Source organism: Spermophilus citellus, assembly GCF_964194105.1.
Source record: "Spermophilus citellus genome assembly, chromosome: 19".
NCBI classification, from domain to species: Eukaryota; Metazoa; Chordata; class Mammalia; order Rodentia; family Sciuridae; genus Spermophilus; species Spermophilus citellus.
Genome location: NC_138201.1, coordinates 10,800,451 through 10,815,252, shown reverse-complemented (window position 1 = coordinate 10,815,252; position 14,802 = coordinate 10,800,451). Strand labels below are relative to the sequence as shown.

At 41.1% G+C, this 14,802-nt stretch overlaps 1 protein-coding gene and 1 long non-coding RNA gene across 2 annotated transcripts in view; one reads left to right on the top strand and one right to left on the bottom strand.

The window, feature by feature from the left end:
* The window catches only part of LOC308638532, a 54,927-nt gene that overhangs the window by 30,650 nt on the left and 9,475 nt on the right, over window positions 1-14,802 (top strand). The window lies entirely within an intron of this gene.
* The window catches only part of ITPR1 (inositol 1,4,5-trisphosphate receptor type 1), a 311,270-nt gene continuing 305,350 nt past the window's right edge, over window positions 8,883-14,802 (bottom strand). The window contains exon 62 of the mRNA XM_081276065.1: window positions 8,883-9,613. Within this exon, the coding sequence (XP_081132191.1) occupies window positions 9,527-9,613 (87 nt within the window). The 3' untranslated portion in view covers window positions 8,883-9,526. The remainder of the gene's footprint in view (window positions 9,614-14,802) is intronic.

Below are 14,802 nucleotides of genomic sequence, written 5' to 3'. Positions count from 1 at the left end.
TCCATGTATTTGTCTAAAAAAAAAAGTAAGCATCTTTTTATGGTTGTTTTTGATGTGTCTTAGAGCAACAGGCTCTTAAGTAATCATATGTAGCTTTATTAGTTATATGATCTTTAATGAATTGACTCATTCAGCCTGTTTGGACCATGAGAAAATGTGACCTCTCTGGTTGAATTTAAGTCACTCAGAGCTAGACAAAAAACCCAAACAAAACAACAAAAATACACACACACACACACACACACACACACACACACACGTGTGTATATACACCTTCGAGCATTGTTGTCTTAAACCTAACCTGCCTAGGTTTTATGTGGGTGAACACGGTACTCGGGATGGTGGCCACAGTAAACATGTGTCCTAACCACTAAGACCTATGCTACCAAACATGGCAAAAGGACTTTGTAGGTGTGATTAAGCATCCTGGGATGGAAGATTTCCTGGATCATGCAGGTGGAAGCCAAGCCAGGTACTCCAGGGTTCTGGTGAGGGAGGGAGGGAGGCAGGAGGGTCAGAGTAAAGCAAGATGTAGGAGACTCACCTGGACACTTCTGGCTCTGGCAGGGAAGGCAGGCAGCCCCAAGAAGCTGCAAAAGACGAGGCAGTGGATTCTCCCTAGAGCCTCCAGAAGGAGCCTAGACAGAACGACATGATAATAAATTAGTGGCGGTGTCTTAAACTGCTAAGTTTTTGGTAACTTGTTATAGCATCAATAGGAAACTAGTGCAACATGACATTTACAAGTTCTAAAACACAGGCAGTAAGTAAAAAAAAAAAAATTTAAGTGGTAGCACACATTTAAAAAAAATTTCAAAGTCCCATTGCCAGCTCTACCAGGCTCCCTAGTGAGCAGATTTTTGGCCCTTATTCTTGTACCCAACTCTGTGAAATACGCTGTTCAAAATGTGTGTGCGCTGAATGTGCTAAAAAGTCTGAGTGTTGTGAATCAACCCGAACATGAGGGGTGCTTCTCAGAAGGTGGGCTGTGGGCCACCTGCCTAACAATCCACATTGTAGATTTCTACCAGAGTGTATCCATTTACCAGTTGATGGACATGTGGATTGTTTCCAGTTGGGATAGTGTTAGTAATTATCTGTTTTTATTTATTTGCTTGTGTACTAGGAATTGAACTCGGGGGCACTCTAGCACTAAGCTCCATCCCCAGCCTTTTTTATTTTTTTTCTTTTTGAGGAGGAGGCCTTGCTAAGTTATTGAGGTTGGCTTTGAATTTGTGATTCTTCTGCCTCAACCTCCTGAATTGGTGGGATTACAGGTGTGTATCATTGCACCTGGCAACAAAATTGTTTATAGTTTGCATAGAGGTTTTTGTGTAGCCATAAATTTTCATTTCTCTTGGGTAGTTGCTTGGTGGTTGAGTTTCAGGATCAAATAGTGTCGTCCCCAGCACTCAGGTTGTAGATACTGCCTGATCTTTAGTTCTTTATGCCACTCCTTTTGGGGCCATTGCTAGCTATTCTTTCCTCAGTGGAATACTTCATTGTCCTTGACTCCAAGACCCTCAGACAGATTAAGGGAAGATCCCCTTCAAATGCATTGAGCGCCTTTCTGGGAGGAACTGTGCTAGGTCCTGAGGATACAGAAATGATCTAGTGGCCACTTTAGCCCTAAGAATTCCCGTCTGATACTTGAGATTTCCCCAGACAGGTGATTAGGGAAGCTGGAGGCATGGGACCCCAGCTGGGTGCACCCAGCTAGTGAAGCCGTAGAATGTGGAAGAATGGAGAGGATTTGTGAAATCGGGTGATCTGGCTGTGAATCCCAGATTAGTTCTGTGTTGGCCGCGATTTCTTGTTTGGTAAGATAGGAATATATCAGGAAGGGAAAAAAATGCTATTTTAAAGGCCATTTTGCTCTCTGAGTTGGCAGCTAAGGACTGCAGAATTAGTCTGTTGGGCCAAGGTAAAGGGCTAATTTAGATGGGAGTGGGATCTACAGAGTAAATAGGAATTTCTGATTTACCTGAAACTGAAGGTTTGTTTTTGTTTGTTTGAGCAAGAAGAGTGGGAGAGAGATAGTGGCCCCCAGCAGGCTGAGAGGTTGTCTGTCCAAAGGAAGGGGAGGGAGCCCTGATGGCTGTTTTAAATTGTTTCCTATTTCTTACTGTAATTTTCTTGCAGTAAAGGTCTTTTCTTCACAACATCCAGATATTATTGATGCTTTGGGGGCAGAACAGAGAGGGCTGGACCCACCCTGGGGGTGAACTGCAATAAAGAGAATGGAGATGTAGCCAGGTTTGACAGCACACACCTGTAATCTCAGCAACTCTGGAAGCTGAGGCAGGAGGATTACAAGTTGGAGGCCAGCCTCAGCAATTTATCGAAATCCCGTCTCAAAAAATAACAAGGGCTGGGGTTGTAGCTCAGTGGTAAAGTGCCCATGGGTTCAGTCCCTAGTAGTTCTCCCTGCTCCCCACCAAGAGAGAGGGAGAGATGGTGAGAAGGAACAGAGATTTGGGTTGAAATCAGGATTTAGGATTAAAAAGAGGCAAGGTATCATCTGAAAGGTTTAAGTACCTTCTAGGGTCCTTGAAATTACTAAGGAAGGTTCTGGGCCTTTGTAGTTCTGTGCAATATGGTGCAGTTTGTATTTGAATGTTAAATGAAAGATGGTGTCTCTGATATGAGTCACCCCAAGATACTACTTGCCAAAGTTGGGAGGCTCAAATGAGAATATAGGTGACAGCACTCCATAAACTAAGGAAATACATATCCCCAAGATAAAAATTCTTTCCTTGCAGATTCTTTAGAGAATTCAGATTCAAATTCCACATTGATCACAAATATGAGGAATAATTATCTGGAAGTCATGCGCTGTATGATTAGGTTTCATTCTTTATGAATTATTCAGTTCGAACCGATGGTTAAAATGGAATTTGGTTGAGATAAAATTTTAAAATGACTGGATGTGACCCAAGCATGTCATGTGAAGACTACAGATATAGGATCCCACAGTAACAACATCAGAGCAATTCAGTAGAACAGAAAGTAGCTTTTGGTCATGCAGTTGTTAGCTGGGGTTGTGGATAGGAGAGAAATAGGACATGGTTATGCTGCGAAGGAATGGGTGATAATGTGACTTGAGTACGTATTGGACATTTGACATGTATTGTCTTAATGTTCATCATGTCCAAAGAACCAAATTCAAGTATTCTTTACTCTTTGGAAGGGGGGAATTGAAAATGGAAATGATCAAATAATTTGCTCAAGGTCATAACATGGAAGTGGTTGAGCTATTAAGGCTTTTCAAGTTCAAGGTCTATGTTCTTTCCACCTCACTATGCTGCCCCTGGGCTCTGGTGCACTCAGCTCCTAAACCCTGGGTGGCTCAGGTCTCCAATGTCAAACCAAATCTTAAGCTTTCTTCTAGAGACCTTTGACAGAGAATGCCCAGCTTTTCTGAGATGCTGTTGGTGATACATTTGTGAAAAAAAGAAATAAATGTCTTGCATATGCTGAGGAGCGAACAGATTAAAATCCTGAATTTTCTTAAGTTTCATATACATGGGACCAACTATAAATATGTGTGTGTGTGTGTGTGTGTGTGTGCGTGTGTGTGTGTGTGTGTGTGTAATTTTCTTTTTTTGGTGAGGTCAATTACAAAAAATGCTGGCAAACTCTTTCCATTTGTGGTTCTTGCATGCAGTGAGCACTGATGTTGTGGGACTCTTTGTGTTATTGTTCAGAACCCACCTTAGGGGTTTTCTCAAACTCTGAAATCTTATTCTATAGTGGTTTTTAGCTTTCTTTTTCTTTCCAGGCTGGGCGGATGAGGAAGTTTCACTTCTAGGTGTGAGGATTCTCTTTCACACTAGTTTGTCATGAACTTAAAGAATTGTTAGTTTCTCCCTTGGTATTTTTTTTTTCTTTCAAGTGGCACTCCAGTAGGCTAGAGATTTGTTGTACCGAATGAGTTTAAAATGCCACCATGGGGAGAGTCGATAGGCATTGTCTGAGCTGATCAAATAAATGTGAAACACCTGACAGTGGTCTACCTTTTAATTTTCTTTGTTAGGTTTTTAGGTCCAGACCTGGAGGCTAGTGATGCTTCTGAGTTGGCCTTTAGGTTATGAGAGTTGGTCAATATGGCAGCCGGTGCTCAAGGTGGAAAAAGTATTTGTTAGGATCATAATTCTCCTAATTATAATTGCCATCATTGCTCTCTCCTGTCAGATAATTGATGAAGCCTAAGTCATTTTGAGTTGCAACCACCCACAAAAACCACACACATGGTGTTTTACTCTAAACTTGACTTAAACCACTACTTTGTGATGCAAAACTGGTGGAATTTTGGGTACTTTCTGTAAAATCGAAATCTTGATGGGGGTTTTCCAACATCCTAGTTGATTTTAGCAAGTTATCAGTGTAAAGAAGAAGAGCAAAGAGTTTGCTAATAGATACCAACTTCTGCATTTGGACAGAATACCAGCAGACCGGAAACTTTTTGCTTAGAGGCAGCCATCTGATTGGGTGGAGAATGATTCTCCTTTGGAAAAATGCAGCTAACTATGAGGTATTTACATATGCAATGTATAGTTGTCAGAAGTGTTAGAAGATCACCTGGTTCTTATCTCTGCCACAGAGTTTTCAGTCTTCATAAGGGATTCCTAGTCAATACTTTCTAATTTGTAGATTCTCTTATGAGAGACATTTGAAAAGAAATGTGAGTCAATTTGTGTTGTCCCTCATGTAGGAATCAGGGAGAACTGTTCTGGAAAGTAGTGACTGATAAAATAGTAGAGCTCTGTTCTGGAAGGAAGACAGCAATCGGAAGAGCTACGTATTTATTTAAGCCAGGATATCCTGTTTGTTTTGGAGCCAAGTCTCTGGGCAAGTTACCTATTTGGGGCTCAATTTCTTATCTTTAAAACAAGTTTCATTCCTGCTGGGTGCAGTGGAACACATCTCAGGAGGCTAAAGCAGGAGGATCTCAAGTTCAAGGCCAGCCTTACCAACTAAGCAAGATCTTAAGCAACTTAGTGAGAATCTGTTTCAAAAATAATAAAAAGGGATGGGGTTGTGGCATAGTAGTAAAGCACCTCAGGGTTAAATTCCCAGCCCCCCCCCCAAAAAAAAAAGAAAAAAATGTTTCATTTGTGTCATATGGCTTAGTACATCATATTTTCTCAAAAGCCTCCAATAAGAGTCTATTTTTATATGCTTTCTTTTGTAAGGTGAGTTCTATTATAAAGTTTTCTAATAAACACAAATTTTTTCCCTTTCCTAATCTGTAAAAACATTATTTTGCAAAAATCCAACTTCTTTCTATGTTATTATGTTCTATATTGGTTTTGAGGATGGAACTCAGGGGTTCTTTACTATTGAAGAATAGCCTTTTTATTATATTCTGAGACAGGGTCTTGCTAAGTTGCCCAGGGTGGCCTCAAACTTGTGCTCCTCCTGCCTCAGCCTCCTGAGCCACTGGGATTACAGGTGTGCACCACTGTGCCTGGCCTGCTCCTAATATTTTTAGAGGAATACATTTTCCTAATTAATGATCTTCTGATTAGAGTTGAAATAACTATCAGAAACTTTTAGGCTATTTCCTATTAATGCTTTATCCAAAGTATCTACAGGAAAGGATTCAGAAATCAAGAATTGAATTTTTTGAAACAGGTTAATTACTTATTGAAAAGATCTTGATAGTTTTCTATTAGCTTATAAGTAAAGCTTTGTTTGGTTTGCTGCTGCAAAGACTGAGTTGCTGATCAGCTTTTGCAAATAAAGTCAGCTTGCTTTATTATTTGATAGGAACTAGTAAATTAAACAGAGTGAAAGTGTGGGTTTTACTGGAGCAAAATCAAGTAGTCCGTTTTTAGAAAGTACAACCAAATTTTAAAAATGTCAAATGAAGAATAATGAATAAAGAACATGGACTTGGAAGGAAAACAAAACAAACAAACAAACAAAAGCAAGCATGTTTGAGAGTAAAGATAGAGCTAAGAAAAAATAGAGCTAAGAAAAATCATACAGGAGGGGATATCATTTAGGACCATAGCCAGAATGGCAGCTTTCCTTATAGAGGGAAACAGGTTTATAACTGTACAATTTCAGGAACAGAAGTAGAAAAGGGTAAGGCCATAAATGTTAAATGGAATGGAATTTCTAAGACCTGCTCTTTAGCCAGTGGTATTAGAGAAGGAAATCTGACAATGTTTAAAACGTGAGCTGGTGTGTGGCAGCAGACTTTTGTTTTAGGTACTGCAAATTGACTCCGGGGCACTTGACCACGGAGCCACATCCCCATCCCTTTATTATTTTTGAGATGAGGTCTCACTAAGTTGCTTAGGGCTGCAGTAAGTTGCTGAGGCTGGCCTTGAACTTGTGATACTCCTTCCTGAGCCTCCCAAGTTGCTGGGATTACAGGTGTGTGCCACCATACCTGGCTAGGCAAACTTTTAAAATCAAATAGAGGGAGGCAAAATGGCTTTCCTGCATGTTAGTCCTGTACCCCATATTTGATGCTGGGTCTGATGACACTCCTGTCTGGACAGGTGACTCTAAAGGCTAGGAAAGCCAAGAGAGGTATTGGGAAGGTGGTGAGGGAGAAGATGGGCAGAGTGGCATTTGCATAGCAGGGCCACAGCCTTGACCTTCAGACCCATTTTGGGGGCAGTCACTCCAGTGGTGACCCCCTGACTCCAAGGGCAGGACTTGCTGCATGCAGGGTGGGGTGACATTCCAATTTCAGTGATTTTTCTGCTGAAGCTGGCAAACAAAATGAAGATTTGTATCTTCAGTGACAGGATTCAAATTAAACATGACAAACCTGTAGAAGCTGCCACCTCGACATGTCACTGCAGAACTTTCCAGAGAACTGGCAGGGGCTTGGGAGACAAACCACACATGCTGCCACATCATGTCGGGCAGCGGGAGACATCAAAGAGAAAGCCCTGGGGAGAGCAAGTCCTTGCTGGCTCAGGTGCCTGTCGTGGGGTTGAGCACCGAAGCCGTTCTGGGTTCAGATAAAAGCAGGCGTCTACTTTGGGCTGGTCTTATGATGGAAAAATTTGGTAGAGTTAGACTGTACTGAGAAATCATTCATTTTGCATCGAATTTATAAAGGAGAAGCACTGGTTATAAAAAGTCATCGTTTAGCTGTAACTTCATCCAGATCCAGTTCCTAGCGTTGGGTGGGAATTATTCATACTTATCAAAGTATAGCAAAAATCGGTGTCAAAAACAGCAGCCAGCGTGAGCACTGCCTTGAGGAGGAACAGTTTTTCTACATTTGTTTTCCCCCAAAGCCAACTCTCACATCCAAAACAAAAAGAAAACATTTTAGACTCTCTGCTGGAGGACCCTGACCAGGTGGCCCGAAACCAGCTGTTAGTGATGCTTACACCTGGTAGGTACCAAGAGAAAGATCCCCAGCAAAAGTCCAAACTAAGGGTGAAGGGAGAGAAAGGAGAGAAAAAAGGGTGAAAAGGGAATCTCATTAAAATAGAGGAAAGGGCTTGCAAGAAGCCCTGGATTCAAGCCCCAGTTCCAAGAAAAGAGAGAGATAAGTAGACAAAGGGGATTGAGGGAGAGGAAGGAGGGATCGGGAGAGGGAAGAACAGTGGAATGTGTCTGACTGAACCTTTGCATGTGCGTGTGTGGGTATTCCACAGTGACGTTCAACACCAAGTACACCCACAGGATAGTAATAATAAAAAAAACAATAAATTACAGAAAGATCAGTGGGGGGGGGGCGAGGGCAGTGCTTGGGACTGCCTTAGAGCAAATTGTATTCCATGTTTTTGTGATTATGACAAATGTATCCCAATATTATAAAGAATTTTTTAAAATGCAAAAAAAAAAAAAAAAATCCATGGGAAAAGCCTCTGAGACAGAACATGCCTGATTTGTCAAGAGTATCAGGGTATACAGATTGCTGTGTCACATCAGTTACATTTCCATTGATTTACACAGCAATCTGTATACGGGGTAAAAATGGGAGTTCATAACCCACTTGAATCAATCTGTGAAATATGGTATATTAAGAACTATGTAATGTTTTGAACAACCAACAATAAAATAAAAAAAAAAGAAAAGAAAAGAAAAAAAAAAAAGTATCAGGGTACCCATGACAGTCAGACTGGCAGTCAGCATTCTAGATGAAAAAAGGAATAGTGTATCAGATACTCCCCAATACTTGTTCCAGTGGTTCTCAGTTACTTTTTTTTTAACATCGAGCTCAGCATTTTTGAATCATTTTGATAACCAAACCAGCTGGGGTTGAAGTTGGTCCTAAAGAAAGTAATTCACAAAGAAACGCCCAATGAAAGCCACCAGTTACTTCATATGATTCTGCATCATTTATTAAATACTTTCATATATGCATTTACAAACTTGACTCATTTCAGAACTCTGCTTTCAATACATTTTTAAAAACATTGTTGCAGAGAGATTCTCTAGTAAAATGAGACCCATGTACAAAACTAGGCAACAGGTATAAAAGTTTCCTTTCATACTTTCCATCCATCCTGAAAAGAAATCATGTGACACAGAAAGAAAATCACAACGTGGCTCTTCCAGAAGAATAACATGTCAGTGTTCAACTCTGGGTTCTAAGGGGCTAGTTCCCATTTCACCTTCATGTGGCTGTATATACTTTTAATTATTTTAGCTACAAGGGCATGTTAGTTTGGATGAAGGAAAAACCGTTTGGACTAATACTCTAGAAACCATCCAGTCCTCGTTTCTCTATCCCGTGACATCCAAACTCACCCAGGAGATGACAATGATTCCCAACGTTGTGTAAAAAGTTCCCTTTAAAAACATCATTCCTCACAAGCTACAGTAGTGAGCATCTACCGTGGCTTCTGATTTAAAGAAAGAGTTTACTTTAAGCTTCTAAATTGATCACTTATTATTCTTGAAACTAAAGTTACGTTTCATAAAATGAATGCCAGCTGATAGACATGGAGCATTGTCAGGCACGGATGCCACTAGCTATGACAAACAGCTTCACCGTAGGATAATTACATGGTACAAAATGCCCAGGGGCCTGAAACTCACTAGTAATATAATTTTGGCAGCAGCATCATTTGATATTTAACCATTTATTACATAGTATTAATACACCAGCTTCAAAGATGTGCACTCCCTGTAGGACACTGGGGAGTTACAGACTTATTGTGATTGCGTAATTCATATTGCACAGTTTTATAAAAAACATAAATACTGGCTATTCTAGTTTTAAATACAAAATACATATCATATGCTTTTAAATCTATAATCTGGTTCAAGTGCAAATCAGGTGCTTTCTTTAGTCCTTCCAAAAAAGGCATTTTTAATATTTTTGGCACAAATGAAATGTCATCATGCCGTTCAACAAATCTAATTACAATACATATATATCCAAACCTTTAGAGTAGCAATCATATACATACAGTATAAAACTGAGTTATTTACAAATATACTAAGCATAAATGTCACTTAGTGGGTGAATCAGAACTAATTAGCCATACCCACGCTAATAATAATTAAAAAAGGTCAATACAGTTCCTCTCTCATTTGCTTATGCTGGTTGCTGTGGGTTGACATTCATGTGAGGCGGATGTCCTAGAAGACCAATTCTTTGTTTCTGCTTCCTTTGTTCTGTCATCTGGAAAGTTAAAAAGTTTCATCATTAGACCCAGACACTTCCTGTACGTCAAATCATATTCTGAACCATAGATTTACCTCTGTGGTTACGGTTTGTACTGAAACCCACTTTCTACAAATAGTGTACTGTCACCGTATCAAACACACACAGCTTCAAAAAGGGAATCTTCCGAGACAGATTGGGGAATTCTGTGACCTCGTCATGCAGTGGTAACAGGCACAGGTACAGCTTGCTCCTTGTTTCACAAGGAAACAAAAAACGGGAAAAGCATAGGATTCTTGATTATTTCCCAAACCCATTTCCAAATGACTGAAGGACTCTTTGGAAAATGGTGGCTCTGTACGACAGTGACAACACGCCATATGACCCAGAAAAGCAGCAAGGTCAGAATCCCAGGGTTGAGAGAGAATACGTCCACGCTCTTCGCTGGGTTCCTCTCCCCAGTGATGCTTGTGAGGTTGGTTAGAGGGGAAAAAGTGACAGTCATCTGGGAAGATGAGAAATGTCCTCACAGCTCCCTGAGGTCCAGAATGACCAGGCCACCAACAGCTGCTGAGTGTAACTGAAGGCCAGGAGAGACCACTTCCTAAGCCAGGCTCCAATGAAAAAAGGCTTGCGCAACCCAAAGCAAAAAGGGGGGGTTCCACTCTGAGGTGCTCCTGAGGATGGGGCACAGTCTCGGGAATAGGTACGGTATACTTGATCTTCTGCATTCTGATCTTTTTCCTTGACCCAGTTGGTGCTAGCTCTGGTTTTGAGACTATAGATTTAAAAGGCTCTAGGAGGGCTGGGGATGTGGCTCAAGCGGTAGCGCGCTCGCCGGGTTCGATCCTTAGCACCACATAAAAATAAAGATGTTGTGTCCGCCGAAAACTGAAATATAAATATTAAAAAAATTCTGTCTTTAATATGTATTTCCTAGAGCCTTTTTCTAAAAAAATTGTTGTATGCAAGTGGCTTAAGGTCCTACTCCAAGCTTTCTGGTTTCCTAAAACTGGACAGGAGTAAAAAGAACATAGAGGCTTTGGAACCAGAACTGTTTCTTTTTTTTTTCACACATTTCCAGGTCATTTCTATCTCATAGGAGGATGGAGGCAGATAACCTAGGATAAGTCAGGTGTGTGGTGCCCACCTGTAACCTCAGCTACTTTGAAGGCTGAGGCAGGAAGATTGCAAGTTGGAGGCCAGCCACAAAACCTGAGTGAGGTCATAAGCAACTTAGTGAGACCCTGTCTCAAAAATAAGTCTGTCTTCGTAATTTTTCTAGTATTAGGGGTTGAACCCAGGTGTGCCTTGCCACTGAGCTACACCTCCAGCCCTTTTTGTTTTATTTGGAGACAGGGTCTTGGTAAATTGCTGCAAATGGCCTGGAATTTGGGATCCTCCTGCCTCAGCCTCCCAAGTCAATGGAATTACAGGCATGGCCACCATGTCTGGCTTAAATCTTAGTTTTTACTTGAACTGATTTTTGGTACAAAATATCCTAGCTTCAGTGTGAAATGGTTTTTTTTTTTTCCTTTTTTAGAACATCAGTTATCCTCTCAAGTAATTATTTTTAGGCTCCTGTGGAAATGCTTTCTCTCCTGGTAAATCTTATCTAAATTATAATAGACTTTTCCAAAAGGAAGCTTTCAATAGAAGCTTTTTGTAGGGTACTGAATGAGGATGTTTCAGATGCCTCTAAAGTTTCCTTGGGTGAGTGACAACTCTTGAAGAGAAGTGTCACCCACTATACTACATTCACTGGTTCTGCTAGGTTAAGGACAGCTTTGCGTGCACAAGGAATACTATTCCCCATTGAATTCAAACACCAGCCATTCAATCCTTTCACTGCCTGATCCCTCAGGCATTTAGCTCGGAGTCCCTGCCTGCCAACTATACCCTAGACAGGTAATCCTGAGAGGGAATCCAATAACCCTTAAGTGGATAATCCCAAGCATTCAGATGGATTTAGTAAGCCTGATCGGCTCATCCCCTACGAAAAATACTTTTCTGAAGTTTCTATTTAAAGCTGCTGAGCTCTTTTAATTCAAAGCTGGGTATTAAAACTTTTTCTGTCATTTTTCTTTCCATAATTATTGGTACTAGAGATAACCTTTCTTTTATGTATACATATTTACCTCCCGGTTGTTAAATCGGTGCTCCTTGACTCCTCAATTACTTGGTCATTCTTTCTCTTAAATTTACAGCCTCTAAAACACTATGGAGTCTTAAGTTGCCGGCCTGAGGTCCTGCTCAAGCTTTCTAGGTTTGCCCAAGTCATCACATCTGCCAATCCCTAATGCTCCCCACTGATAGAATTACCTAAGAATTGGACACTAACCTCTAACGGATCATTACAAATACCAAGTACATATCTATCCAAGATTGTTGTGTTGCCCTAAAAAAGAAAATTGTGGCTCATACTGAAGTTCAAGAGCAATCCCAGAGGCTTTGTTAGAACACAGATCAAAGGGCGTGCAGAGTCCGATGTAGTAGGTCTAAGGTGGGGCCCATGAATTTGCATTTCTAACAAGTTCCCAAGGGACAAAGACGCCACTGGCCTGGGATATGTTCTGAGAACCATTGTTCTAGAACATCTTTTCATTAATAATTTTCAAAATCAGCCACAATCACTTTGGGTACATTTTCCTATACTTGAATAAGTTGAAAGAGCCCAGTATTTGGTGGTACATATAGTCTTTTTCTCATCTAAAAGGTGGCATGGGAGAAAATTCTTGATAGCTAGTGTATACAGCAAGCACACACAATGTCTAATCCTGTTTTGATCAATCTCATTAGCTTTTTAGATAAGTGACAATAGCATTGACTTAAATGCCATCTTAAGTGATAGAAAGAGAAGGAAGTGGGCATTGCTAAAGCATTTGGTCCTCTTGTCAGTGGTTATCATCCAATAACAATTAGAAGGGATATAAGACTAAACTGCAGCAAAAGCCCCCTAAGGAGTAAACCCGACCTCTAAGGAACGGGGCCAACACTGCTGACCATCCAGGTTTGCCCAGCCCAGTCCTTCACGGCTCACATAGCTTCTGGCTGTTATTTTCTCAATTCTGCCTATTCACACACATGTTATATGTATCTATAGATCTTACTATAACAGCATTCTGATCTGTTACCTATATCAGAGCAAATAGTTGATCCTCTGCCTAACGTCACAGGGTTCTCTCTCTGGACATCTGAAACAAAGCTATCCATTAACATTCACATCTAAAGTAACCACAGTTGAGATTTTAACATCAAAACATCTTTAGAAAAGTCCCACTTATAATACAGGTGCACTCCTCAGAGTTCCCATGTAGCTGAGAATGCGCAGTGGAAGCAATGCTGCCCTTGGTATCTATACAAATATGTAAACTAGCTTAGAATTCTTTATTCCCCTTTTCATTCCAGTCTAAACCAGAAGCAAAGAATACTGTAGCTGTACAAGTCAGATGCAACCACACATAGGCCGAGGGCACAAATGAGGACAGCCTCTTGGTAGCAAAGGCTGGCACAGGAGGAAGGTTCGCCCATGACACTAAAACACCAGTCCGCTTTATAACTTTTTTTGTACTGGGGATTGAGCCAGGGTGCTTAACCACTGAGCCACATCCCCAGTCCTTTTATATATATATTTTTAGAGACAGGGTCTTTGTGAGTTGTGTAAGCCTCACTAAGTTGCTGAGACTGGCTTTGAACTTTCAATCCTCCTGAGTTGCTGGGGTTACAAGTGTGCACCACCATGCCTGGCTCTATAACAGATCTTGATAGTGTTTGAAGAGCTGCTTTCAAGTTACAATAGGGTCCTTATTTCAATCATTCTAAACAGGAGATACTGTCAGAGTTGCTTTTTACAGTCCTGAAAAATTATGCTCAGAAATGATGCGCCTGAAAAACTGAGACATTGAACTGAAGCGTTTCTTGAATACAAATATTGATTCAATAGAACTGTGTGGATGATGGCGTTCAGAATCTGGGAGTGGCTGCCTAGCACTGTCTGCTCCTCTCCCTACCCTGGGCTAGGTTTCTGCGGTCTCGACCCCAGTCCTCTCCCTAGGCTCAGTCGTAGGCATCTCCCTGTTGCCTCATTCCCAGAGCGATCTGTGCACACCTCTGGTGTACACTGCTTAGTTTTAAGCATAATTCATGCTGAACTTCCTTGTCTCCCAATTTAGACTGTTGGTTCTGGAAGGCAGAGGCTAGACCTCTCATCTTTGTGTCCCTGTACCTGATCACTCTGTGGTTTGCAATGTTGGTTGAGGAAGTGATGTGGATTAACCAGAACATTCTGCCATTCTTGAGCGTGCCATGCATTGTCATGCTTTTGCTCATGCCAGTTCTTTTCCTGGGAAGCCCCTTACTGCGTTTCTCTGCCAGCTCAGAAGCCACCTGCTTAAGGCTGTGGAAGCTGAACTCTTCCCTTTCAGCCTCACTGTGGACCCGGGACCTGCTTCTCAGCTCCTCACACCACACAATACTCTGAGACATCTACTTCTCCATCTCGCTCGCTGATTATGGGACCCCAGAGGGCAGACGTTGTTTTTAGTCCTCTTTTATGATCCCAACATAATATAAGGAACATGAATGCATTCAGTAAGGTCTGTTCAATCCTCCATTCCACAACTTGGGACCATATTCTCTAATCTTTTTTTAAAAAATTATTATTCCTTAAGCAGTTAATATTGGTAAGATAACCTTTTTGCATGAAAAATGCCAAATGCTGTAACATGCTAACATGATCCAGATTTCCAAGCACTTCTTATATTCCTAGCAACGATGGGTGACTGTCCTATGGGAAGCCAGACGCATTTTCTAGAAAGTTAACCCTCTGCTCAATATAGGCTCTTTTGCATTATGAAGGAAACATGCAAAAAAGAAATATTAAGGTCTTACATTAGTTCTCCTCCTTGGAATAAGGATGTAAGAGAATCACATTTAGTATTCAGAATCTCTTGGGAGGGGAAACTTGGAGATGAATCATTAATACTTACTTAGCATAACAGAAAAAGGACCAACCACCTGTGGACTAATATTCTATAGGAGCAGTTCCTCCCCCCAGTTGGTCATTTAAGACAACCACCACCAAAGAGGTCAAGGACAGTAAGGATTAAAACCAGAGCCAGCCACATTGAAACCACCCTTGTCCCATTACGCTGGTTTTGGGCTCAGAAGATCTACAAAATATCTAAGTGATGAAGCAGCTTCTGTTT